The 27,514-nt window shown below is 37.7% G+C and overlaps 2 protein-coding genes across 2 annotated transcripts; both read right to left on the reverse strand.

The window, feature by feature from the left end:
• Nucleotides 1-337: 337 nt before the first annotated feature.
• On the reverse strand, nt 338-8,165 carry LOC141810929 (chloride anion exchanger-like). Its single transcript, XM_074698792.1, has 18 exons — nt 8,038-8,165; nt 7,758-7,897; nt 5,882-5,992; nt 5,630-5,790; nt 5,377-5,541; nt 4,140-4,292; nt 3,883-3,965; nt 3,598-3,745; nt 3,298-3,411; nt 3,090-3,167; nt 2,788-2,883; nt 2,591-2,697; nt 2,194-2,263; nt 2,021-2,113; nt 1,077-1,172; nt 778-984; nt 637-691; nt 338-531 (listed from the first exon to the last, which is right to left on the reverse strand). The coding sequence occupies exons 1-18, from the start codon at nt 8,163-8,165 to the stop codon at nt 338-340; spliced, it is 2,199 nt and encodes a 732-aa protein (XP_074554893.1).
• Nucleotides 8,166-9,908: 1,743 nt separating this feature from the next.
• Nucleotides 9,909-24,923, reverse strand: LOC141810325 (chloride anion exchanger-like). Its single transcript, XM_074697740.1, has 21 exons — nt 24,667-24,923; nt 22,805-22,983; nt 21,675-21,814; nt 19,875-19,985; nt 19,631-19,791; nt 18,866-19,030; nt 18,133-18,285; nt 17,773-17,855; nt 16,477-16,624; nt 16,282-16,395; nt 15,205-15,282; nt 15,039-15,134; nt 14,842-14,948; nt 14,199-14,268; nt 13,036-13,128; nt 12,817-12,912; nt 10,959-11,186; nt 10,829-10,883; nt 10,538-10,683; nt 10,385-10,426; nt 9,909-10,242 (listed from the first exon to the last, which is right to left on the reverse strand). The coding sequence occupies exons 2-21, from the start codon at nt 22,933-22,935 to the stop codon at nt 10,216-10,218; spliced, it is 2,244 nt and encodes a 747-aa protein (XP_074553841.1). The 5' UTR covers nt 22,936-22,983; nt 24,667-24,923; the 3' UTR covers nt 9,909-10,215.
• Nucleotides 24,924-27,514: the final 2,591 nt, after the last annotated feature.

The following is a 27,514-nucleotide window of genomic DNA, read 5'->3' on the forward strand; positions in this document are numbered from 1 at the left end:
TCACTTCAAATGTGATGTGATGTCTAAGATTAGAGATAAAAACCATGTCCTCTTCGGGCTCCCCAAATCACTGCTTCACCAGTAGTGTACCTCTTTTGTAGTGTGAAGTGCCCCCTGGGGTGATTATGTAAGTTACAAAAACAAAACCAAAAGATGACGTGAGTAAAATGTCTCATACAGTTGTAAACAAACAAAGCACACAATATACTTTTACACTTCTTTCAATCTTTTTGATTGAATTCTGAATAAGCATTTTCAATCTTGTAGACCGACAGACCAAGTATTTTAAAGATTCACTGTTTTCCCTCCTCTACTTTTTTTCACGTGCTCCCACCCCTTACATCTTGAGCTCCATAACTACAAGAAAAGCATCAACAAAGATGATGTTTGTTCTTACCACATAGCCTTTGTTCATCCCTTCATGTTCCTCAAGTACATGCAGCATGGCATCATGGATGGTGGGGAAGAACATGGAGGTCTGAATATCATCATCAAAGAACATACAGCTGTGTAGTTTCTCCTGGATGTAAACTGTCGACAAATTAAAACCATGTTATGGCTGTTATGCTCAGTGAACATGTGGCGTCATCAAAGAAATAAAAATGGATGCTGTTTATAAAATATTAAAGAACCTACTGTCACATGAAGCGATGTAAACGCCCACATCGACATTGATGAACTCTTTGAGCGTCTGTGAATTAAGAAATGGTTCGTTTGTTAGAAATGATTTGTGATTTGTGTGTTTCTGTTTAACGTATTGCTGCCATGATTTTGTACCGTTTTGAGGCCTTTCATTGCCGAGATGTCCAGGAAAGAGACAGCAGAAAAGTCCAGGATCAGGCTGTGGATGTCCACCCTGGGAACGCTGATGTTACCAGGAAGATCTGCGTTCCAGCAAATTTTCGAGGGAAGTTCTTTGAGATCAGAGGGCAGATCCATTTGATCCATATTTGTCGTCTGGGGAAACAAACCCCACAAGTCTTTCTGTTTGAGGGATTCAGAAAAGCAGGGTTAACAAGTAGAAGACTTTGAAACACTTACTTGTTCAGCTGTTTTCATTGAACTGCTTGTCTCACCTCTGTACTCTGAACATCTCCTCTCTCCCACAGTGCCTTGATTTTCCTGAGAGCTTTATTCCGTTTCTTTAAGACCTTCAGAGGGTTAAACCCAACCTGTGAGAAGTAAGTACATCATGTTTAGAAATGTATACACTGTCGCCACCAAATAAAGGGTCAGACACTCAAATGTTTTGTTGGACCGCCTTTAGCTTTGACTACGGCACGCATTTGCTGAGGCAGTGTTTCGATATGCTTCTGCAATGTCACAGTTTTATTTTCATCCAGTGTTGCATTAATTTTTCACCAAGATCTTGCATTGATGATGGTGGAGTCTGACCGCTGTCAGTCAGCAATCAGTGAGGCTTCAATTTGGGAGCATAAAGTTTGGACTCTGGAGCAATGGAAGAAGGTCATGTGGTCTGATGAGTCCAGATTAACCCTGTTCCAGAGTGATGGGCCATCAGGGTAAGAAGAGAGGCAGATGAAGTGATCACCCATCATGCCTAGTGCCTAATGTCCAAGCCTGTGGGGGCAGTGCTATGATCTGGGGTTGCTAGGTCGAGGTTCAGCAACAGGCTGTGCTCAAAGAATGAGGTCAGCTGACTTCCTGAATATACTGAATGACCAGGTTATTCCATCAGTGGACTTTTTCTTCCCTGATGGCACGGCCATTTTCCAAGATGACAACGCCAGGATTCATCAGGCTCAGATTGTGAAAGAGTGGTTTGGGGAGCATGAGACATCATTTTCACATGGATTGGCCTCCACAGAGTCCAGACCTTGACCCCATTGAGAATCTTTGGGATGTGCTGGAGAAGGCTTTGCACAACTGTCAGACTCTACCATCATCAATGAAGATCTTGGTGAAAAATTAATGCAACACTGGATGGAAATAAATCTTTGGCAGTGTATTTTATGAAAGCAAACCAAAGCTGCATAAAGATGACTTCAGTCAGACTTACAGCATCCACAAGCTTGTCTTTGAAGAAATCAATATTAGCAAAGAAGATAGGTGAAGGTATCCTGAAGATTTTGACTCCTCGTGGTTCATACAGCTGAAAGAAGGCACAGAGTTTAGACGAATGTCACTCAGATGGTATCTCCAAATGGTTTGTATTACTAGCTGTGAACTAACCTCCACGTAATCTTTGCGGTCTCTGTAGAGGTCGGTGCCTGAGATGTTGGCCAGGACAGAACAGCGGGGGCTGCAGAGACATGAGTGGGTGAAAGACTCTGATGATGAAGTGTTTCCTTTAAAACACAGTCTGGTATCTCAGATCTTTAACAAGGTCCAAGCACTTTTACAGGCTACAAACAGGCTTCCCTGGCTTTATAGAGACATTGCTGGTGTTGTACGTAGCCTGAAAGAATACATGTTCTAAAGTCTTCTGCCATTAAAAGGCACAGATTTTAGTTTGACAGCAGACATTTGATGGTGTTTCAATTTCAGTTAACCCAAATTTTCTCATGATTTCATTCTGGATTTCCCTTTGCATAAAATAAATGCCACATGTTAGGAATTATGTGTTTACAATTGAGTCCTGAAGACGACAGTGAGCAGTTCCATCCCCAACCCCACAGCCAGACCGAGATCCAGTCCCAGCAGGATGGCGCTCACACATGTCACCACCCAGACCACCTGCAGACAAACACCTGAGGTCAAACACTGTAGGAGCACTGTGCTTCAGCAAGATAATTGACAAGGTATCTTTGCCTTGATAGCACTTACACATTCTGTTTTGTCCCTCTTGAACAGGTAAGGGATCTCTCTGAACTGCATCAGCATACCCTTCAGGTTCACGATGACCAAGGCACCTAGGACGGACTGAAAGGAAGTCAAAAATTTACAGGTTTGATGAAAAAGACTGTCATGGACCAAGGTTAGTTTTTCTAGATTTATCTCTGAGCTGCAAACAGGCCTAAATTGTACTATCTTTGGCTTTATCAAATATAAGAATCATCCTGAAAGGGGAGAATACATTTTCTCTTTACAAAAGGAGCAAATGTTGAGAAAAAAGAGGGAAGTCTTACCCTGGGAAGAGGCTCCAGCAGGAAGCCAAGAGCCAAAGTTACAACCATTGCCATTAAAGCTGAGATCAGCCCTGCAATCTGCATTTATAAAAGAGTTAATGTTTCATTTCAGCGTGCAAATGTTGGACCAGCATGTGACATAAAACAGTAAAGTCACATTACAGTGTATCGTTTTTGCAGACATAAATGTCTTTGAGGAATGACCGACCTGTGTTCTTCCCCCTGAGCTCTCCTGCACCGCCGACCTGGAGAGGGCCGTGCTGGCTGCAAACGACCTGAAGCTTGCACCAAATATGTTGCTAACCCCAAATGCAATCAGCTCCTAAAGAAAGAAGAAGAGTCATGCTGACTTGGATGCTCACGTGCAACCTTGAGATGAAAGGGACATAAAATGAAACTTTATATCTTCCCAATTAAAATGAGTATGATTGCTTCTCTCACGCTCACTTCAGTGACTAATTAACATCTTTTCCTCCTTTAGAGCCAAAAACTAAACCCTCTAACTCACCTGGTTCCCATCAATGGTGTAATCGTGTTTGATGGAATAAACTTTGGCTACAGAGAAGGCAACAGCAAACCCCACGATTGCTATGGGAAAAGCCTCCACAGCACTCTCTTGGAAAACTTGTACACTGGGTGCGATGGGAGACTCATACCTGAGGGATGAAAAGGAAAATTCATGGGAAATAACTCAAAGGTGGGGGGTGGCTAACCAATCATTAGCCACAGATAATAACACTCAAAAAATAAAGGTACAATGCCTAGAAAGTAACACAAACAATTAAAAACTTACCCGCTAACCATTTTGCCAACAATGGAGACACCAAATTTCTTCTCAAAGTTGAAACCATAGGACACTCCACAAGCAATGATAGTCTGTGAGAAAACAAAACAAAGTTTCAAGTTGAAAAAATGGCTTCCATTGTTTCTCATTTATTACAGTTTTAAAAAGACCATTAACCCTTAGAGAGTGTTGAGTTCCTGCTTTTCAACCTGATCACTTTAAATAGTTTAATGTGTGTTTGTGGATAACTACACAAGTTTTCTCACCATGACAACCTCTATAGGAATGGGAACAGGCAGCTTGGCTTTGTACTTGTCGTTCAGCTCCTTCACTATAAACACCACGATCATGATGATGATGGACATCACCAGGTCACAAATGTTGATGGATGTAATCTGGACAAAGTTACTTTCCAGCGTCTGCACAGAAAAACATCTTAATCATCACTTTGATTGTGTTTTCAGACAGAGTATTATCTAGTCACGCTTTGAAAAGGCAGGATTGCAAGGATAATCACATGCAGATGATGTGGAAATCATAAGAGGTCTATAAATGTCACGCATCCAGATAAGAGAAGTTATTTTGTCTCGTGGGTTTCCTGTTCCTGTCTCTTCTCTTTCATTTCAGGTTGCTTATAAACATGTTATATCTTTTGGTATTTTTAAATTAGAGAGAAGTTAGCTACTTAAGAAAATTATGCCCCCCAATATCTTTGCAACCACATATGAACTGTATACATGCAAAAAAAAAGACATTTTATCAAATATTTTTGTCTTATTTCAGTAGAAAATGCTTTTTTGGACTTAAATGAGCCACATTCACCTGACAAGTCCGGGATAATGTCTTATTTCAAGTTTTTTAAAGACAGAAAGAGGTTTTAATTGCTGTAACAAGTACAAAAAATTAGCCAACGGAACAAGAGAAAACTTCTTGTATTAAGATGTTATTCTAATTTCAAGCAAATTTTTCAACACTTTTTTCTTATTCCATTGGTAACCAACCTTTTTACTTGTTCCTAGCAATTCAGACCTCATTTTTGTTTTTAAATTATTTGAAAAAAGACATTTTTCTGAACTGGTCAGGTGAATGTGGCTCACATCGAGTGTAATAAGACAATTTATATTTAAAACAAAACAAAAATGTTTGATACAATTTTTTTTTTTTTTTTTTTTTTGCAGTGTAGTAACTGATCTTTTAAACTGTCACATAAGTTAAACAAAGTCATTACAGTCTGCTTATTAAACAGCAAACTTTGACCCCCTTGAAAAACAAAACACACAACAGTCAATTTGGAATTAAAAAATAAAATAAAATAAAATAAAATAAAATAAAATAAAATAAAATAAAATAAAATAAAATAAAATAAAATAAAATAAAATAAAAAAAGATCACCCACTTTCTAATACAAAGCAAAGGGTTCGCTAAATTCCACATGAAGCCATCTCTACCAATCTATAGTCTTTGACAAAGCTGGGTAAACAACAGGGAAAACTCAGGACCTACATAGATAATGGAGAGTGGGCCACTGAAGCCTGGAACCTCCAATCCAAACACAAACTTGAGTTGTGACACCAGGATGTGGACAGCAGCTGCTGTGGTGAAGCCAGATACCAGAGTGTCTGACAGGTACACAACAATAAAGCCCACCTGCAGGACACCCATCGCCAGCTGCATGGGGCAGACAATTCAGATCGATTAAATCAAGCAAGAAAGTCTGTTATCTATTACACAGAGGTTTGTTCCAAGTTTAAGTGACCTGGAAAATTCCTGCAAGGAAGGTGACAGAGGACGCCACCACGACTCTCTTCTCATACAGGGTCAGGTTATAGAAGGCAGTGAAGTTGGCTGATGGTCCATCTTCTGGGACCAGGCGCGTCACCACAGCTCCCACCATCAGACTCAGTACAGGGAAAGATCCTGGATTGAAGTGACGACATAGATGAGCAAATGAACTGTTTTGTCTTGTTTTGTCACCAAATGATAACTGACAAAGCCCTGCGTGACCTACCCACAGATATGTGTCTTGAAGTACCCAGGAAGAAGTATGTCAGTACAGGGAAGAAAGCTGTGTAAAGGCCGTAGCTTGGGGGCAGCGAGGCCAGCAGAGAGAAGGCCAGTCCTGGGAATGACACAGCAGAAAAAGACTGAACATGTCAAATATTTCTAACTCATCAACTTCTTTAAATAAGAGGCTTTATTCATCAAACAAAAATATAATAGGTAACCACCAAGAAAAAAAACTCACAAAACCTGGTGGTGCATTCAGAGACGTGTTTACAAGCTTTAAATCAACCATTTACGGTTTAAGGCAGTAATTCAGGCAGTGCAGATCTTGTGATGTTCATTCAGCGCAATGTAAATAAGAGCGTGTCAGCTTCACGTGTCACAGAAGTAACTCACGTGAAAAGACTTTCTTTGGCTAAAACTTAACAAATGTGTCAGATTTCTGACAGAGAAGTGTCAAGATGTGCAGTACATCTTCGTCAGACCGCAAAATAACAACATGGGCTAAAAGTTTCCAGCAGCAAATTTAAGTTTAAATGGGAGAACAAGCACATGACAGTGTTAACAAACTCAGAATAAACTTTTTGAGCAATGATAAAGACAATGCCTATCTTGTCAGAGTACAGGAGGAGAAAAAGGGTAAAAGCCTGGTTGTTTGATTTACTTAGTACAAAAAACCCAGTGAGAGTGTTTTAACCAAAAACACCAACAACATCTGAAGCACTTTGAGGATGTATTTGCTGAGCAGACATTCAAAAGAGAAGGATATTTTCTGACTTTTTAAAGACGCTGCATATTAACTTTTAGAATGTATTTTGTCATGGAAATATTAAAATTCTGTCATCATACAAAAAATAAAGTGAAACAAAAATTTTCAAAGTGGTAAATAATATCAAAGCGGATAAATAATAAATATAAAAAACAGTCAAAATATGAGTAGCATGTCTCCATATTAAGCTATTTGTTCAAAACATGACATGAACTTTCAGTTGCTTTCCTTTTTTAAAACTAAATGTTGAAAATCAGCATGATAAATGTTAAATGCCAGTTCCAAATACAAAAAAATAATACAATACAAAAACAATTATCTAACCTTTATTGTTTAGACTTATGTACACATATAGATTAGTTCTAAACAATGAAACCCAATTACATATTTAAATACATCTTAAACATTAGATCCAAAATTTCTCGTTTGGATATATTACAATATTTAACAACTGGCATTTAATTATTTTTATGTGTTTACTGAATATGTTATTCAACATTTGCAGTTACACATGACAATGATTTTTCTCAGTAACATACACCAAAATAAATGATCAAGTTTGCAAGGATGGCTAAAATGCTATTTAAAAGGAGACTTTAAAGCACTTTTGGCACATTTCTAGAATCTTTCAGAACATTTAAAAAAATGAAGGTTTATCTGCTCGTCTTTGGGCAAAAACAGTCTGTTGCTCTTTTGGAGCTAAGCTAAGAAACTTAATTAATTTCAGTTGAATGTAGAGCAAATGCAGAAGAAAAAAGGTAATAAAGTAATCATTGTTTCTGATAACTTTGACATTTAATTATCAATTAAAAGTGATCAATCTCTGGTGAGCAATGCTGGTTCTTACATTTCCTAGATACATTAAAAAATGAAATTAAATAGTGTGATGTTAAAGATTATGGTTATATGATGATAACTCGTCGACCACTGCAGTAAAAATTACAAACAATGATTTTTACATCCTGATCAGAACTTCAAGAAAACTATATAAGCCGTTAAAAAAAAATGCATAAAGAATGTTGCGTTATTGACTTCAAAACTTTGACGCTTAAAAGGGAAGTTTTTGTTTTGTTTCTTACTCTGCAGTTACAGACACCCACTCAGGCCTTACCTTGCATGATGGCCACCAGCCCAGTGCTGACCCCAGAGACCAGATCCCCCAGCAGCCACTCTTTGATTCTGTAAATCCTCATCCAGCCAATGATGGGCAGGAAAGAGAGCGCCACTTTCTTGGCACGTTTGGAATCACAGCTGGATTGAACAGACAGACATTTCAACTCAAAAGACAGACACCCCAATTCCCCCAAACCTTCAGTTATAATCAGACACTTTTTTTTTTCAGAGAACAAGTTATCAAGTCAAATTAGAGACTGTGATCAGAATCCACATACGTCAGATACTCCTTCACTTTGTCCAGGGGGGTTTTGCGCAGCCTGAAGATTTTCTCATGATCCTCAGCAAAGCTGTCATCAGAGTAAACTGGCCTGTTTACTGTATAGTGTTTCCTCATGGTCGCCATGGTTTCTCTTCAGGTATAGGAGGGATCCAGACCCTGTGTGATTCTGAATGTTAAAGGTATGGATGATGGATTCCCAGATGAAACCTTTGCCTGTTGCCTCTCACTGCGCTGATGTCTGCCAGTTTTTATCAACCTGCAAACTGAAATCAATCTCATCTCTTTGTCTGTTTTGTGTGAACTTTGTTCAATCATTAACGTACAGATATATGATTCACGGCCTTGTTATGAGGTTTTATTTCCGTCTTTTTTATTTGATGGGAGGTATTCTCAGGAGACAGATTTTTGTTTGGCCAAGTTTAGTTTAATGAAGTTGTTAAATTTGAAACTGTAGTTATCTTTTTCTAAAGAGTTTCCATGCCATCCTTTCAATCCAGAACTTTTTTTTTCTTCTAATTTTAAGGAGGTGATGCTTATCGTAGTATTTAAAGATCAGGTCAACCAATGGCCTATACATAATGCAAATTTCTATCTGTTTTGTTTTTGTTTATTGGAATGAGTATTGTTGATTTAGTACATGAAAGTCTAAAGTCATGTAATCTAGATACAAATAATACAATTTCCATGTAGGTGTGTGACAATTAATTTAATTTAATTTGATTTAATTTAATTTAATTTAATTTAATTCAATAAAATTTAATTTAATTTAATTTAATTTAATTTAATTTAATTTAATTTAATTTAATTTAATTTAATTTAATTTAATTTTTGTGGCCCCTTTATGTTTGTGGTAAATATCAGGTAAAGTGAAAACATGTTTTTATCAACAAAAAGAACTAAAAACGAGACAATAAGGTTCACCTGCTAGAGAACTTGAATCTGTGAAACCGTGAATCATGATGGTAAAGCAACAAAGGAATTGAAAAACCTCTAGATGCAAAAGCTGCAGAACACTTTACACTGTCATTTAAGTTTCAACCACACCTAAGAATTTAATAGTTTTTTTTCTAATCCCTACTTTATTTCACATGAGAGGATTTTTCCAGCTAGTGACATTCAAGCACAAACCTTGTGACCCAGCATGACCGTAAACTTTACTGCAAAAACTGAATTATTCACGTGAAGATTTATTTTGTTGAAAGTTGTCTGAACAAAGATCACATTGTACTGAGTCTAGTTTATGGCCTCTTCATATGGCAGCTCATATAGACATATAAGTCCTAAACTGGAAGTAAACGTCCACAGACATGAAATTATGATTCAGTGTCCTGAGCTTAAAAGGGAAGTTGTCACTCACACAGAAAAAAAAGGACTCTAGAGAACATGGTATTTCTCACTTTTTTTTTTAAACTGGAAAAAAGTCATTGTCACACACTATGAGCTTTGGGATAATGATGCAGAGTAAGTGATGCTGTAAAATTAGAGTTAAAAACTTTAAACCCTTCAGAAAAATTCAGCTTCTGTAAAGCTGTATTCACACTTTCATTAAATTGCAGATTTCCTTTTTAAATATACAGGTGTGCGGCATGTGTGAACGCAAACAAACTTTCAACCCTGACTTTTTTGCTGGTAAAAAAGCTACATCATAATCAGAAAATTTAACACTCATCAATATATGAGTTGTGACGTATGTTCTTTAAAGTTTCTGGTCCTATTGATAGCTGAACATGTGCCAAATCCACTACAGACTAAACTTATTAAGTTTACACTGCTTTTTTTATTCCAAAACAATCACACAGAAGTATTAGATGTCATCATTGAGATACATAAAATATTTATTACAATATTTCAGCACATATGGTCTTTTTTAACATTGCTTTGTCACCTCTACCATTCTCCTTGTCATGAAAATATAATAAAAATGTCAAATATGATGCACCTAAAATTTCTACAAACTCATTATATACAGTATAAAAACAAGAACTGGTCTTACATAACAGTAAAAAGTGAATTCGTAAACTCAGATCGTCATACTGTAAAAGTCAAACAGAGTATCATGTCATTCATTACATCAGTGTATCTAACATCATAAACAGTAAACATCATAAAAGTTACTCTTTTTTCACGTTTTCTTTTTTCAGTGTTTAGAAATCATCTTCATCCGGAGCTGCCATCAGAACCTTGTTTCTCTATCCAGAGCCTGTGTGTAAACAAGAGTCGAGTTGGAGTTATTAACCACTTCAGCCAGCAAATCTTTTGTTGTTATAGATGAAATATCTTTTTGTCACAATAAGTGAGGAAAACATCACTTCTGTGGCTTTTAACTAAAAACAGACACTTACATTTTTTCCTTCAGGGTTGTGTACGGTGACTTTTGTTATAATCTGCACAACAGCAACATGAGGAGGTTATTTTATTGACATTTACAGCGCAGTTTTCATGCAAACAGTAAATATGTTAAATTTCACTCTTTAAGTAATTCTTGATGCATTTACCTTGTCAAAGTCAGATTTCTTTTCTGTGGACTCTGGATGTTTTTCCAGGATTTGCAACATGGCATCGTGCAGCGTCAGGAAAAACATCGACGGCTGAACTTCATCATCGAAAAAACAACAGCTGTGCAGTTTTTCCAGGATGTAAGCTGCAGGTAAGAAGGAGAAGTTGGAAGGACTTGAGTTGTGTTTTTGGAGTTTGGAGACTTAAAAATAAAATTAATTAATAGAAAAGTAAAAGGAGAGTGTTACATGCTGAGTGTCTACATACATCTTCCCCCTCCTTGTACTTACTGTCACAAGCCACAATGTAGACCTCGACTTCCACCCGGATCAGCTCTTTGAGCATCTGAAAAATATTTAAAGATTAAGTTTTTGGAAAAAAAAAAAAAAAATACTGACTCCCCGGTAAGGACCTACTGACCATTTTAAGCCCTTTTAGAGCAGAGATGTCAAGGAAGGAGACTGCAGCAAAGTCCAGAATCAGACTGTGGACGTCCACTCTGGGGACGATGATGTTGGCAGGAAGCCTGGCATTCCAGTCGATCCGTGCTGGGAGGTCCTTAAAGTCAGTGGGCAGATCGAGCTCCTCAGTATTAACCTCATTCTCTGGCACTTTGAGAGGTTGAAACGAGGTGTTCAAGTAGCCTTCCTGTAATATGGAAACAGAGTCTGTATGTTTACCCAACAAGTTTCTGTATATCCAGTAAATACTTGATGAAAGTTTTCAAAACTTCAGTCAATCAAAACTACTTATAAAACGCTTTTCATACTAACAAAAGATGTAACAAAGTGCCTTATAGTAGGGATGGGTACTGAATTAGGTACTTTTATAGGTACCGGATGAATTCAGTCAAAAGTACCGGGTACCGATTAATGTAAAACCAAAAGGTTCCATGTTTAGGTACCTAAATGCATCTTTGTGACTGTGAGGGAGTGGAAGAGTAGGCAATATTCCATGCTGGACATGAACACAGCATTGCAAGGTTATGTATTGAAGAAAAAAATGTTAAATTGAAAAAATGTAATATTTCATTATTAAACAAATTAATATTTTTTACCACATAAACACAAAAAAGTACCAAAAAGTGGTACCGTTGAGTACTGGTACCGATTGCCAGGTATCGGGCATCGGTACCGTATCGTTTCAAATGTGAAAGGTACCCATCCCTACCTTATAGTGCAGTTAAAAACAATCAAACATGCCCACACACACATATGTAGATGAAGCTGATAAAGCTGAGTACAGATGAATCGATGGAGGAAGCAGCATTAGTGGAGCCGTCTGTACTAGGAGCAGAGAGCCGGCCATAGCCACAGGAGCCCAAGCACAGGCCCCAAGGAAGGGGTGTAGTGGACACCACCCGCCACTAGGGACCAGTATGACAGGCCCCTGCAACCACAGCCGACCACCACTCCCAGTGGAGAGGGCTCCCTAGAGGAAACACTGGGGATGGCTAAAAATACTAAAGGGATAGAAAAATGTAAAGACTAAAATGTGAGGGTACATATAAATAAATGTGAAATGAGAAACCTAGGCTACTTAAAAAAAAAAAAAAAAAACACTAACTGGAGACTAAGCTAAAAAGGTGGATCTTCAGCCTGTTCTTAAAAACGTGAGCACTCTCTACAGCCCTAAGGTCTTTTAGCAAACTGTTCCCCAGGTGAGGGCCGTAATAGTGAAAAGATGCCTCCCCATGTGTCTGTATCCTGACTTTGGGAATGACTAGTAGCCGGCTGTCAGAGTAGCGCAGAGTCTGTGAGGGATCGTAGGGAAAAAGCAGTTCAGAGAAAAAAGAAGGGCCATTAAGACACTTAAAAACAAGTAAAAGAACCTTAAAATTGATCCTGAAGCACACGGGAGCCAATGCAGTGATTTTAAAACTGGTGTAATGTTTTATGCTAACTCCTCATGTCATGTTTTAATGAATGAACTACTGATAATAAAGTTTCACTGTAGCTGCATGTGGCTGTTGAAGTGAGGCTCATTCTCACTGGAAAGGGCCACTTTGTCTCTAAATTCATGCATATTGAATCATTCAAATGTATGCAAACGCCCAAGGCTCACAGAGACACTGTTTGCTCTGCAGCAGTGTTTGAAACTACCTCAATACATTCTATGCACATATATCTACTTCAATCTGGGATAAGTGAAAGTTGAACTTTGTACAATCGGCTGAGGAATTACCGTCACCATCCCAATAACAAGACAACAATAAAACAAGTATCTGACAGGGACTCTTGCGTTTTTATTCCTGAACTAGGTCAAGGTCATTACTCACCGACGTCCACTGCAGGTCTCCCTTCTGTAGAAGTTTCCTGATCGCTCTCAGGGCTTTGTTTCTCTTCCTCAGCACTCTTAAAGGGTTAAATCCAACCTGAGGAGGTAAGTTAGACATTTAAAAGACTGAATTGGCTTAAATAGTGAAGTACTTTTTTGATTGAACACTTTCACTTTCCCTAATTCATTTGATGTCTTACAAATTAAACGTTATACTCACAGCTTCCACCAGCTTTCTTTTAAAGAACTCGATGTTTGCAAAGAAAATTGGAGAAGGTATCCTGAAGACCTTCACTCCCTCAGGCTCATATATCTGAAGAGAATTACACATTTATCCAATGGTTATAATCCAAAATCATTCCAGCAGCATTAGAGAAAGAAAGAGGAAGAGGCACAATGTTTTTGTTTTGCTCCAGTTCCCACAGGAGTTATAAAACCACAAGCTATTTCTGGAAGGAAGTAAGCACTTATCAAAAACAGGTTTCCTTACTTCAGGTCACGTTAAACTTTAACATATATCTTGCTAATGCAACTAAATGCAAGGAAGTGCATCATAAAATTCAATGAGTACCAATTGCACAATTACAGTATGACTCCTGAAAAGTAGAGTGAAAAACATTTGATGTCACTTTCTGAGGACATCTGTCAGAGGCTGGTACGTTAGGCAGCAGGTGAGCAGTAAGGATGTGAGCAGGTTTGATAAGGGTCAAACTGTGACAGCTAGACATATGGGTCAGAGCATCTACAGAAATGCTTCTGTTACTACCTCTAGGACAACTTCCTGAGACATTCATTGGGAAGGCGAGGTTTCAGAATGGCGTAATTATTGTGTATTTGAGTGGCAGTATAAGAAGAGTTTGTACTTCAAAAAGTCTGGGCCATTTTGGCCTTGATGAATTTTTGAACACTTTTAGGAAGCTGGACGATGATAATAACTTTCAGTAAACTTTACAGAATGACTTCATGAGCTCTGTAGGTCCTTTGGAAGTTTCACTGCACTGAGATAAAAGTCCCATGGAAACGTGTTTTCAAGGCATTTTGTGGATCAGATGTGACAGTGATATTATTGCCCTCATCTTGTCCTTGATTTATCAAAAATCTTTGCCTAAAAGTTCATTTAAAATAAGTTACGAAAGGGGTGCAGACGACCCAGCAAATGTGGCTGCGTCTGTGGCTTGGCTTCATTTCACGGTTTCAGGAACAGATGGGTGACGTCCTGGATGCTACATCCATGTTTTATACAGTCTATGGTTCAAATCCAGCCTGCAGGCTGTTTCCTGCTCCACACTCTCTTGTCCTCTCTAAGTAAAGGCATTAAAAGCATGAAAACTTTAAAAAAAAAAAAGGAGCAGAAAAGACCTGAAAGAATACAAAACCACTTGCATTGATGTAGTCCTTTCTGTCTTTGTAGATATCAGTTCCCTGGATGTTGGCCAGCACACTGCACCGAGGGCTGAAAACACAAAAACATAAGGAATCATAAAAAATAAAATAAAGCTCCAAAAATCTGAAATAACATGCTGACACAGCTATCAGATAGATGCTAAGCAGCCTCGACATCACTCAACATTTGAGTTAAGCTTGTTCTCATGGTCCTCTTAGCTTATTAACATGCAACAAAAATGACAGCTGAGGCTGATCATATCTGTATTTAGTTTGGAAGGTATGAAGTCTCCAACTGTTTTGAACGCAATATTTTTTTTAAATCCTGATTATAAATATGAATCTGAAAAATTTAGAGCATAGTTAAAGTCACAGTTCTTCCCAAGAGGTTCATGTATGTCAGGAAACATGTTTAATTCATATCTCATAACATCTGTTGAATACATACAACGTAAAACTCTAAAGTAAACCTCATGGGATAATAAAAGTAAGTTTTTAGCATATTGCACTTGTCTCACCATTAATAAATGCATCTATTTAATAAAGGTTATCTAAAAGTTAACAGTTTAAGAGAGAACTATAGGCTATGAAGTGTAATTGTTTTATGAGATAAAATTTAGAAAGTTGTTAGAACGATCCTCACAACTGAACCCTGAGGACGACACTGATCAGCTCCACGCCAAGGCCCACAGCCAGTCCAATATCCAACCCCAGGAAGATGGAAGCAATACAGGTAGTTAGCCACACCACCTGTACAGATATGAGATGTAGTTCAAACTAAACTTCTTCATTTTTAAATCTGTCATCATCAGTCTTTTGCAGGCATGTGAGAGAACTTACACAGTCTGGTTTGTCTTTCCTCCACAGGTACGGGACGTCTCTGACCTGCATCAGCATGCCCTTCAGGTTGACAATGATCACAGCGCCCAGCACAGACTGTGAGACATGGATCAGAAGTTAAACTTCAGTCAGTCCTCACTGAGTTTCCATGTGTTTTGTTTTTTACCTTTGGGAGTGGGTACAGTAAGAATCCAATAGCCAGTGTGACGATCATCACAATGACAGCGGACAGTAAACCAGCAACCTGAAAGAGAATAAACAAGTATGTTAAAGCACAAGAAAACACTCTTTGTAATATATGTCTCAAAGAAATTAATCTATAGATTGGGTATGAGATTTGAAAAAAGAAATGGGGGAGCAGGGTGGATACAACACTCCCTAGTTTGAAGTTCAAAACAAGTTAGTTGTTTTTGAGCCATCAAGATATGAAGAACCACATTTAAGTGCCATAATGAGCTGAATATTGTATTGTGAGTGGGTGGCTATGCAGAATAGAATTCCTAATATGTGAGACAAGATCTTGTCTACACTGAACAGATTGCATTTCACTCTGCATCTTTCCCAAAGATGTTCTGGCTCATTTGGAGGCAGATGATCAGCCATGACCCAAGAAATCTCTATAAGGAGAAAAAAGCTTCAAATCTGGAAATGATGCATCATAAAATCTAAAAGACAAAGGTAAAAGGAAATACACCTCAAATGATGAGACATGAAACAAATTTACTAACACAAACTGAGCTCCAAATACACAAATGAAGCAAATCTGAAAAACACAGAATCATAAACACAAAGAACCATGGCTAAGAAACAGCGATCAGGCCTGTGTTTATGTATGATGACCAACAATAATGGCGGATCTAAAACAGTCCAAGTGAAGTTTGCAGGAAATGCAGATTATAAAAAAATGCAGCAGACTAAATCAAATGCAATGATACTTAAATGCTTGTGCTTCACAAGTAAGAAATAAGACTCATACACTAAGAAACACTCAACAGAAAATTATGTGTTGATGCTTCAACTGAAAGGTCCAGTTAAAAAAAGTAACAAAAAAATTATAAATAAATAAAAAATAAATAAATACATAAATACTGCAAATTCATAGAACTTTTATACAAACGAAGTATGAGTTTTTCTTTCATGATTTTCATGTTATCTATTTGTGTCTTCATCTTGGCTCAAAGTCCTTGACAGTTAGGACTATAAATAGGATGTAAAAATAAGCACAATCAAATGTTGAGTTTACCTGAGTTTTACCACCTGTGCTCTCCTGAACTGCGCTCCTGGACAGAGCTGTACTCGCAGCAAATGACTTGAACAAGGCTCCAAAGATGTTGCTGACCCCGAAAGCTATCAGCTCCTACAGGAACAAAGGCATGATGTCATCTCAGTGGTGATACATGTTAAATGATGTAAACGTTATCACCATTGTGGATCATACCTGGTTTCCGTCTATGGTGTACTCATGTTTCACAGAATAGACTTTAGCCACAGAGAAGGCGACAGCAAAACCCACGATGGCCATGGGAAAAGCCTCGACTGCTGTTCCCTGTAAGACCTGAAGGTCTGGGGCTATCGGAGGCTCATACCTGAGGAAAGAGTTTCCACAGAGGTCATAAAACACAACCTTACTGTCTGTCTAAGGATTATGCTGATAATGATGGGTGCGGTGTAAGACAAAGGAGCATGGATGTTTTTATATATTGTTACAGCCTCATTATCTTTACACTGATTCTATGGATGAGTCTGTTTTGACTGATAGTGAGAAACTCATAAAATAAAAACACAAATAACACAGATTTGTGACCTGAACTGAACCTTTGCTTTGTTCTCCAGGGGTTTTATGGGTGAGAGGTAAAGATCTAAGAAAACTTTAGATACAGGAAATCAATCTTAGTCATTAAGTCATTAAATGTGTCCGGCTTGGGGAAAGCAGAGTATCTAGATTACATTACTGCATACAAACCAATGAGTGTTTTTTTGAATAGCATTTAATCCAAATCTGGGAAAAAACACAATTGGAGTTGTTGTTATTTTATCAAATCATCTACTGGTATTGGAGAAAATAGTAGGAGTGCTGACGGTAAAAACAAGGATGAACAGTCTTTAGGGATTGGTCTACATGCAAGTACAATCCTCCCAACATCAAGTTTTACCATCAGTATTAATCATCAATACAAAGTCTTTTGCGTACAACAACCATTTTTTCTTCTCGTCTGGCAATTTGTGGCATTTGTGCAGCCACTTTTTACATTTCAAAAAAGCATATGTTTGTAGTTTGTTCCCTCTGTGATACTGTAAAGATACTTTCTTTATAACTTGTGGATTACATGCTAATTTAAAAACACTTATAAAAATTATCATTTCTATGAAGTCTGAAACTATAATATACAGCTGGTTAAAGCTTTTGAACACTCTAATGCTGATCTTAGTAAGAGGCTCTGTAAGAGAAGTGGAAACAGGTTAAGTCTTTCTCCAAAATAATGTTGGAAGTGTTTGTTGATGTAATCCCCAGTTTGGCCACAAGAAGGTGCAGTTTTTTCATGAAGTTTTAATGCATTTAACCTTAAGGCCACATGAATTTTGATATCTCCTGCAATGTAAACACTGTATTTTGCTTGTGAACAACTTATCTAGTACTAATTGTTATATAAATGTTTTTTTTTTTTTACTCTGAATAGAGTTTCAAAGAACAAAACCAAACCCCTTCCTTCAGCTCTCATGCAGAATGTCTTACCCTTTTGGAATATGTCCAACAACATCAACACCAAATCGCTCGCTGAAGTTGAATGCGTAAGAAATTCCACACACAATGACGGTCTGGAAAAGAAACAAAGGAGCTGTGAGAACTGACTCATCACATCAGTTACCAAACAAGAGAAATTTATTGCAAACTCTTTTTCTGAGCTGGCATGAATGCTTTCCTTTAAAACCTTTGAATGAGCCCATAAATCTCACAAGTGATTGTTTGTTCCACACTGCTCTTTCATCTAACCCACTCACAGTCAAATTAAGCCTTATCTTTATCACCGTTTAAATGACTGACAACACTTTTATGAACCGTGTCCTGAAGCTGTTGTTAAAAAATTGTTCTCACCATTATGACTTCTATTGGGATTGGAACGGGCAGCTTGGATTTGTATCTGTCATTAAGCTCCTTCACGATAAACACCACCACAATGATCACCAGAGAGATCACCACGTCACACAAGTTGGTGGAGGAAATCTTCTTAAAGATGATCTCCAGAGTCTGAAAAGACAGAACAGTAAGCTTGATCAGATGACTGACCCACACTACTACAATCCCACCCCTATTTTCTTATCAAAGACAAGGTAACAAGTCTGTAACAAAGTGAACAGATCTCATTTACATTTTCTACAATAAGACTCGAAGAGCTATAGATGTGACTGTAAGAGGAAATCAAAACCAAACCTTTTTGTTAAACACTCTACTTGCAAATTTAGGAGAGAAGATGAGCAAAAAGTTCCAGAGAGTTCCCTGCAGAGGCAGTCTCAGGGTCAGTCCCTGTACAAATGGCTGGGTAGTGAGATAGTGCAGATATGATACTAAACTGCAAAAATTGATTTTCTTTTTTACTTTAATACTTTAGCTAAAATCCATTAGTTTATTAAAAAAAATCCGCCTCAGAAACTCAGACAAAACTTTGTCACAGCTAGAAAAAAAAAAAGGTCTGGTATGAAGGACAAAAGATCCTGAGACACTAAGAAGCTTTGTACACTTCTGGACTTACATAAACAAGAGACAGACTCGAAGAGCGATAAATGGGACTGGAAGAAGAAATCAGAACCAAACCTTTTTGTTAACTCACATAAACGAGAGACAGCGGCCCACTGATCCCCGGGACCTGAAGCCCCAACACAAACTTGAGCTGCGACATCAGGATGTGGACGGCAGCTGCTGTGGTAAAGCCAGAAATCAGGGTATCGGACAGGTACATGACTACAAAGCCCACCTGTAGGATCCCCATCGCCAGCTGAAAAAGACAGAAAGAGCATGATGAGAAAGTCCTGAGTTCAGGGTCTGCACTCGAAGCAGCTAAACTGCCTAAACAAATCTAATCTAGTGGCATCTGAAGCTGGCCTCTGCAGAGATTGACCAAAACACCAAGGTCTGCCCATAGCTCCGCCCCTACCAGGCCTCAAGAGGCCTGGCCAATCAGAGACAAAGGGTTTGTGGAGTGGAGAATCTTAAAGAGACAACAGCTAAAGTGAAACGTTTCAGCCAGAGGCTGAAATAGATGTTTTCTGAAATACCAGGGTGATGATTTTTTCTTTTTTTTTAATTTCAATAAGGTGAATCTGTTACTGGAGGAGTAAAAAGGGCAAAACCCCTCCCCTCTATGTCTTGTGAAATCTATACTTCACGAGTAGAAAGAAATTATCGTGCCCCTGGCCCTGAGGAGCCAAGCTTAACAAAGCCAATCTTGTCTTGTTAATAGAAATTTGAAAGGGACAGAGTCCTGCCAGAACTTTGTAGGTGAGCCACAAGCAATCATCACAGTGTTTTTTAAGAATAAAGAGGCTATTTGTGTTGCTTAAGTGATAACTTCAGAGTCTGGGATGAGTGTATTCACCTGCATGACGCCAACTAAGAAGGTGATAGAGGAAGCCACCAACACTCTCTGGTCGTCTCTGCTCAGACCCTCAAACCCTGTGATGTTGGCGGGCTGACCCTCATCTGGGACCAACCTGGTGACTGCTGAGCCAATCATCAGACATAAGACTGGAAACGGACCTATGGTGGAAAAACAGAGGTAGAAAGCTGACTTTCAGCTTCCTCTGATCTGTTCAATGACCAGTGTTAGAAAAAGGCCTCACCCACTGAGATGTGTCTGGAGGTTCCCAGGAAGAAGTAAGTGATAATTGGGAAGAAGGCGGAGAAGAGGCCGTACCAGGGGGGCAGAGAGGCCAGCAAGCAATAAGCCAGACCTGAGACACATCATGAAAGAAAGGTTAAAAAAATGTGCAGTTTTATGAATAAATCTTGGCAACTCTTTTAATCTTATTAACTTTCAGGACACACATAAAATTATAGAGACTGAGTAATCAAAATATGAGGATGTCAGTATTAAAGTTTGATGTATTGCATCCAAGCAAACATGTTTTTTGTGATAACATGACTTTGGTAAGAACTTACTTTTATTGGATAAACTTTGGAAAAAAAAACATGTAAACTTCAATAATGATGAAATGATATATTTCTAAGTATTGCCATAGCAGAGTTTCAGAAGCAGGGCTGCACCTTAAATGCTTTCACATCAGTTTGTTGCGCCCAAGATCTTGCCAGATCACCTTAAATGCTCCCCACAACACTCTTATGTAATTCAGCCAACTTTTTGTCTAAAGTAGGCAAGATGGACAAAGCCAGATTTGACATTGTGTATACCAAAAACAAGTTCTCCATTTCAACATATGTTTAATTTCACTTTCTCTGTAACTTGTCTTTTATGTAATTTGCCTTAAAATTAACCTTTTAATTACTTTTAATCTTTTTCATATATTCAATTCATACACAGGACAGAAAAAGGAACTGAACATACAGCGGTTCATTTATCTACTCAGACCTGCTGCCAGGGGTATATTATCACTGAGCCATATCATTATTGTAAACAAAGATAGAGGACTGACTGTATATCATATAAGGTGCTTATCGTATGTTATCAGGGTAGACTAAAGAGCTGATTGGAAAAGTATCTCATGCAGACAGCGAGACAAATTAAAGCAAAAGCATGGACACTGAAGCTCATCAACAGATATAATTCACCTTTTTAAACAGAAAAGGTCTCAAACTCAAATGTTATTTTTTGTCAAGAGACATTTTGTAACATCTGCTCCTAAAACTGACAGCAAACTTCTGCACCAAAAGAATTTTGTTTGCTAAAGCAGCAAATATAGAAGTGATGGAAGCTTTATGCTTAATGCATAAAAAGATATACTTTTTGACTTGTCTGGTAAAATAAAAAAAAACTACTACAGTATTTGGCTGATTATAAAACCAACTGAATAACAAACAAACTATCAGCAACAAAGCAGTTTTTTCTGTATTGTTATTCTTAATGCCTAAAAATAGTGCTAGTGGTCACAAAAGGCAATGTACAGCACACGGCGAAAGTATTTTTACCCTTTTCCACAGCAAAAGAAATTCTCTGAGTGAAGTATTTGACTGTTAAAGGAAAGTACTGTACTGCATCAGTCACATGGACAATGTGGGAGCTGTTTTGAGGAATCAGTGGGAGTTCAGCTCAGTCCCAGTAATGAGCTTACTCAAGGTTTTTCCTTTAACTGATACCAGCTCTGAGTGATTGAATATGCATTTGTCTGCCCTCATCAGTTTGCTCATGCACCGAGAATGAGCTCACTGATAAACATGTCAGCTTCTTTTTCTCTCTAAGTTTGAGCTCTTTTTTTGATCAAAAGAAACAAAGTAATGCCACATTTACTCCACTTCTCCCATTGAAAATTTTAAACAGACTTCCATGTTAAAACTGCATGACTTAAAGGTGAGCCTCACTTAGTCAACCACAATTCACAAATTCCTCTCCCTAACTGTATTAAAGGGAGTTTCTGCAGCTTCAAAGCAGTAAATAAAGTACAGATCTTTCTGTTTGGGATATTTACCTTGCAGGACGGCAACCAGTCCAGTGCTGACACCAGACACAATATCATTCAGCAGCCACTCCTTAAATCTGTAGACTTTCATCCAGCCGATGATCGGCAGAAGAGAGAGGGCTGCATTCTTGGCCCGTTTGGCGTCACATCTGCAGCCACAAAGCAGCACAAACAAACAAACAAAGTTAGAAAGATAGATACATTTAAAATTTAGGAGAGTATTCTAAGGTTTACATTATATCTATTATAAAGAAGAGAGTGATCATATGTTATTGTATTTATCAACTGTGGTCTGCAATCACGACTTCTGTCATGAACTTTATTTAATCCCCTGAATTTTTTTTCCTCCATAGATTTATAGTTTAACTCTTGCAAATTGACACATTTGTTTTTCTGACTGTACAACTTCATTCTTACAAGTTTCAGATTTCAGATCTCTCACAACTTCTTATAAAATAACAATTTCTTTCTGGAAATCTCAGCATTCCTTAACATGCCTTAATGTGACACAAACTCATAAAAAAAATTAAAAAATGAATGAATTGACCTTGACCTGTACGTACCCAGAGTACAACACCTAACATTGAACATTTTTGCTGGGACAATGTGAAGTGACGTATGGTGCACATTTTAACATTTCCCAAAAATCCATTGGCCCTCAGCTCTAAAGTAAACTTAATCTATTGAAAACTTATGGCATTACATGGTGAATGTTTTGTTTCTTATGACTGTGTAGTGAAGTTAAAAGTTAACCCAGTATGGTTCGGTAAAAGCCATAAATACAAATTGAGTTCCTTATCCTTAAAGTGTATCGTCTTTTAAGATCTAATTTTTACTTTATTTACTGAACCATAAATGACTGGAAATGTCAAGACTTAAACTCAAGATCTGATTTCTTAATGTAAAATTAAGGAGTTTTTCATGACAAACAAGACAAAACAAAAAGAAGATAAACTCTTTTAAAGAGGGAATAAATCAAATTCTTTGAAAAGTACTTGGTTATTAAATGAATAATCCCTTACATGTCTTATTCTGAACTTCGTCATCTCAATATTCCTAAACTGCAGACCTTAAGGATTGACTGAGCTGTTGTTTAAAAAATCAAACAGGAAACATCAAACGCAGCGCATGCTCCTTACGTGAGGTACTGTTTGACATGTTCCAGCATGGTCTTGCGGTGTCTGTAGACCTTCTCGTGCTCCTTTGAGAAGGACTCCTCCGAGTACAGAGGTCGGGCCACCACGTACTGCTTTGCTCCTGCTCGCATCATCTTCTCTCCTCTGTTCTGTGTGGACTGCTGCTTCAGCTCTATGTTGCTCTGAGATGGAGTAATCACATTAAGTTAGGAAGAGGAGCCTGTGCTGGCTTTGAACATGACTTATCAAAGAACATTAAGAGCAAACTACAAAGATCCAGACCCACGAATATAGTCAGAGAACACGAGCCAGGTCAGGACCTGCTGGTCAGCCAGGTCAGGCTTTAACTGAGCTCTGAAAATGGATTCACACCAGAGTATTTCACCTTCTTGGCCTTTCCAAAATAAAGATTGTTTATCAGTAGGTCAGGAAACTCCAGATCCAGTTGCTCAGAATTTGATAAAATATATTTGCACAAATTCATGAATCAGGTCACTTTTTATCAATAGTATTCTAAAGGACTCAAACTATTGGATTGGTTCAAGTTTGGACAATGTTTCAGGTCTACAACTTTGGTTCTTTTACTCATGAAGCATCCAGTTTTGTTGTTAAAACTTTGAAGTAGGATTAGGAAACTTTAATCCGGATTGGGACTTTCTGGTTCCAAGGAGAGAGCTGGATCCAAGATAAATTTAACTTTATTCAGGACGAAAAAACAATATTTCTACAATGATGTAAATTTAAAAGACAACTTTTGATAACTGCTCTTCAAGTACTGATTGTTTTTTTTTTGTTTGTTTGTTTTTTAAATAGATGCTTGTTTCAAATTTTAAATATTTGATAAATGGAAAAGAATTGAAGACAAGGAAGTCAGAAACTTATAGGTTATGTGGAACATCTGCATGTGTCATATTCAACTCAAAACCCATACAAACTAAAACTACGGGCAAAAATAAATAAATAACTACATAGATAAATAAATAAATGAAAAAAAAAAAATAATAATAATTATTATTATTATAAGACCTGAACTGCTTGTGATAAGCAACAAATAGTTTATTTATTAATTTGTGTTTTTATTCAAAGCCTCTTAATTATTACGATAAATATAGTTATTCTATAACTATATCCGCTATTCAAACCATCACTTTTCAAATCATTTGATAAAAAGACAAATCAGTGTTTCCTTTTTTAAGTACGTCTTCATTTTTACTAAAGAGCAAGTTTGATGTTGAATTTGTTTTTTTTTCTTCTCTGGTCTTTCTGGGTTTGTTGTCCTTTTCTTATGTTCGAGTGCATCCAGATTAAATCCCTGATCATCCATTCATTCATTCATCCCCTTTGAAATCATCACATAAATTCTCCACATCTGCTTGCAACCATGTTGCTTTTTGGTGACCTGTTGGAGAAAACTTATTCCTTCTACATTTGTTTCCATTTTATCTGTGGCATTATTTTAGTAACAGTGCAAACATTAAAAGATATCAAATTAAACTGAATTCTTTAACTGCTGAATGTTTACAAAATGTCCAAAGTTTATCACGTGTTGTCCCTTTAATCCAGCCCTCTGCTGGGATCTGACTTTTTGGTTAAAAATAATCTCAGTAATCTCCAGTTTTAAGCACATGCTAAAGGCTTCATTCATGTAAAACTCTAGAGTGAAGTAAAAGTGATCTGAAACAGCCCATTGTTTAGCTTTGATCCAACCTGATAGCCTTACTGGGATACGATTACTTTCAAATGGCTAAGCTCCAAGTGCTTCATAAAACCTTCCAAAATTTTTAAAGATTTCAAATTAAAAAGCTTAAAAACCATGTTTTTCTTTCCAAGTCCCCTCTGTGCCCCCGGCAGCTCACACCACATACCTGGCTGTGTCCTGATGTGTCTCAAATCCAAACTTCCCTCTCTCTTCCTCCCTCCTCCAGCCCCTGAAGACCAACTGAGACCCAAGACAACTTTTCCATCAATAAATGCCACCTCTTATCACGACTGTAATTATTAACAGCAATTATGATAGTCCCAGAGAGTCCCTGTTTGGCACAACTGCTGGATGCCTGCCTTATCCTTGACCATTGTTCTGTCTGATATCTGTAACCTGCGACATTCACGCGAGGCTTTTCCGCCCCTGTGGAGCGTTTGGAATACACTGTACCGATGGGCAGGGTTGGGAGGATGTGGACAGGACAGACAGGGCAGGTCATTGTTACAAAGTGGAAATCAAGAAGCATTTCAGGATAGGGAATGCTGCTGAAGGTCGAACACAGCAACTAAATGTAAAAATAGGGTCTGCAAGAGCAAACCTACTTAATGGATTAGTTCAAAATGTGTTTATCAAAAGTCCAACTCAGGACTTTGATAATAGCATGAAAATGTCAATTCTTTCCCAGCCTTTATTATCCCCCAAACACAAAAGGGAGGAAAAGAAAGCTAAGGGGAAGGAAGCTCCGGCCAAATTCAAAGCAGCACCAGAAAACTGATAAGAAAAGCAGAACCTGTGGCAGTGAAAGGTGTGTGTCTGAATGTGTGTGTGCAGGAAGGCTTTTTTTTGGGTTGCTCACTGGTTTCAGAGCAGTCTTATCAAGGTGTCTGCTCAGGATTCAGTGGAAGTGATACCTCCCACCTCTGTTTGTCCAGGGTCAAACCAGGCTTAAGGGAAATGTTTTCATGGGTGAATGCAGTGCAACTCAGGAGAAACGGAAAGAGAACGTGCAAAACTGTAAATAAGTAGTTTGTGTACAATCTTAACCTGGACTGACCTTTGATTTCTTCAACATCACCAACATATTATTAAAGAGAAAACTCAATCACTGAAAAATAAGCCATTTCATCATCAAATATATTCCTTGATTGCATTTTTTTAAGCTGGCAGCACCTTTTTTTCTACACATAAACGAAGCAGGGAGGCATTGCTAGTGCTCAGCATCATATGCTCAAAAAGGCAAAATCTCTTTATTTAGAGATGCTGCAACAGGACACATTTCCTTTACGTTGCATTTTATTTTTCCTCTCCAGTATTTTTCTGCAAAATCCTCCCAAAATAGCAAAGTTTGACCATGCAGAGTATTTCAGTAATGAACTCTTTCTTCTGTACTTTAGAGTTATGAAAACGTAAGGGTGAGTCGGTGTTAAAGGGTACCACTAATCCTGACAAGATGAGCTCTTGCCCAAACAGATTCCTTACCCTGACTTTTTGCCTGTCATCTTCCTAATTCTAATTTTTTTCTTGAGTTAATCTCTTTTTTTTGACTTGATACAGGCAGCGAGAACCAGTCTGAATAGGGGTCGTCTGAGGACACCAAAGCTGAATATTTATTCTCCCCAAGGTCATAAAATAAAAGACACTGGTGAAGGGAGGTGCTCATTTAATAACCCTGTTGATGTGCCAGCGCTTGCTCTATCATCTAGTTAAACAGTTGAGGCCGTTTAGGGCCAAGTGGTTGGGAAGGTCTTCGTTGTCAATAGCTGGCGCTACCATAAACAGAGCCTGGGTCTGTTGATGGAGGTAATGCTGCTTGGATTGAAGGAATCTAACTTATCAGTGACGTAACTGCTCTAAATTGAGGGTGTAATCAGGGAGTTTCTTATACTTTACATAAGAGCATAATATTGGGATTATTTCATTTAAATTAAGAGTACTGTTGTCCTAAATGTGACAACAGCTGATAACTTTTTTAGCATGTAGATTAAAGTTAGGGTTATTGAGGCCTAGGGTTGGGATTCAACAAAATCTGTGCTTTTTACTTTCACTCCAGAATTTTCAACTTCTTTCAAAGATGTATCTATACTACTGATTGAAATAAACAAAGGTTTCACAATGACTGTTTTATGATGGTTAACCCCTTGATGCCTGTTGTCGCAAATCTGCGACATACCCTGTCAGGTCTTGATGCAGCTGAAATAAACTTTGTATCTCTTTATTACCTATTGATTCATATTCTACACAAACCAAAGATCGTATCAAATCCACTATGTCACAATATATTGGGCAGGAGATGAACCTCTCATGTCTATATATATATATATATATATATATATATATATATATATATATATATATATATATATATATATATATATATATATATATATATATATATATATATATATATATTTGATATAACTTAGTTATTACTTAGTAATAACTATTATGTGTACTATACTCAAATTAACAATTTCCACTCAATTTAACAACTGTAAGAATGCAAAATCACATAAAACAATCTATTTCTATGATTGTTACTTAATTCAGTCAGTAAGGGGTTAATGCAAGTAGATTTTAATCTGCATCTAGTTTTAGTATTTTTGTTATTTTGTTTGTTTATTTTTAAATGTGTGGATGTGCTTCGTGAGGTAACCTTAAAAAAAATTAACGTTGTCTGGTTTAGTAATACGGCCTGGTGGTTCGAGCCAGCCTTTGTTCTGTTTCAGTGACAGGCCGTAAAGATTTATAACAGATGAATGCAGGAACACTGATTTATTGTTGGTTAAGCTAAGGGCAGCCAATTTATACTCGGCATGAATAAAAGAAAGAACACGCTCATGTGGTGTGAGCACACGTGCGTGCAGTGTTCACTTGACAACTTTTCCAATGGAAACACACGTACAACACACACTCTGGCACAGCACAATCTTAAAAGAGTACCATGGTGCCATTTATCGATATATTCATATCAAGTAAATTAGTTTATGGCATACAGCAGCTCTCCATATGCC

Source organism: Halichoeres trimaculatus, unplaced genomic scaffold (genome assembly GCF_033239565.1).
Source record: "Halichoeres trimaculatus isolate MK-OKI-2021-1 unplaced genomic scaffold, fHalTri1.1 fHalTri1_scaffold_21, whole genome shotgun sequence".
Taxonomy (NCBI): Eukaryota; Metazoa; Chordata; class Actinopteri; order Labriformes; family Labridae; genus Halichoeres; species Halichoeres trimaculatus.

Coding starts and splice junctions, on each gene's coding strand:
- LOC141810325 (XM_074697740.1), bottom strand. CDS start 22,935: ATGATGCGAGCAGGAGCAAAGCAGTACGTGGTGGCCCGACCTCTGTAC. Junction 16,625..17,772: donor GTTGGACATATTCCAAAAGG/GTAAGACATTCT, acceptor CTCTTTCCTCAG/GTATGAGCCTCCGATAGCCC. Junction 10,427..10,537: donor AGAAATCTGACTTTGACAAG/GTAAATGCATCA, acceptor GCTGTTGTGCAG/ATTATAACAAAAGTCACCGT.
- LOC141810929 (XM_074698792.1), bottom strand. CDS start 8,165: ATGGCGACCATGAGGAAACACTATACAGTAAACAGGCCAGTTTACTCT. Junction 5,791..5,881: donor TTCAAGACACATATCTGTGG/GTAGGTCACGCA, acceptor ACTTCAATCCAG/GATCTTTCCCTGTACTGAGT. Junction 3,966..4,139: donor TTCCTATAGAGGTTGTCATG/GTGAGAAAACTT, acceptor GTTTTCTCACAG/ACTATCATTGCTTGTGGAGT.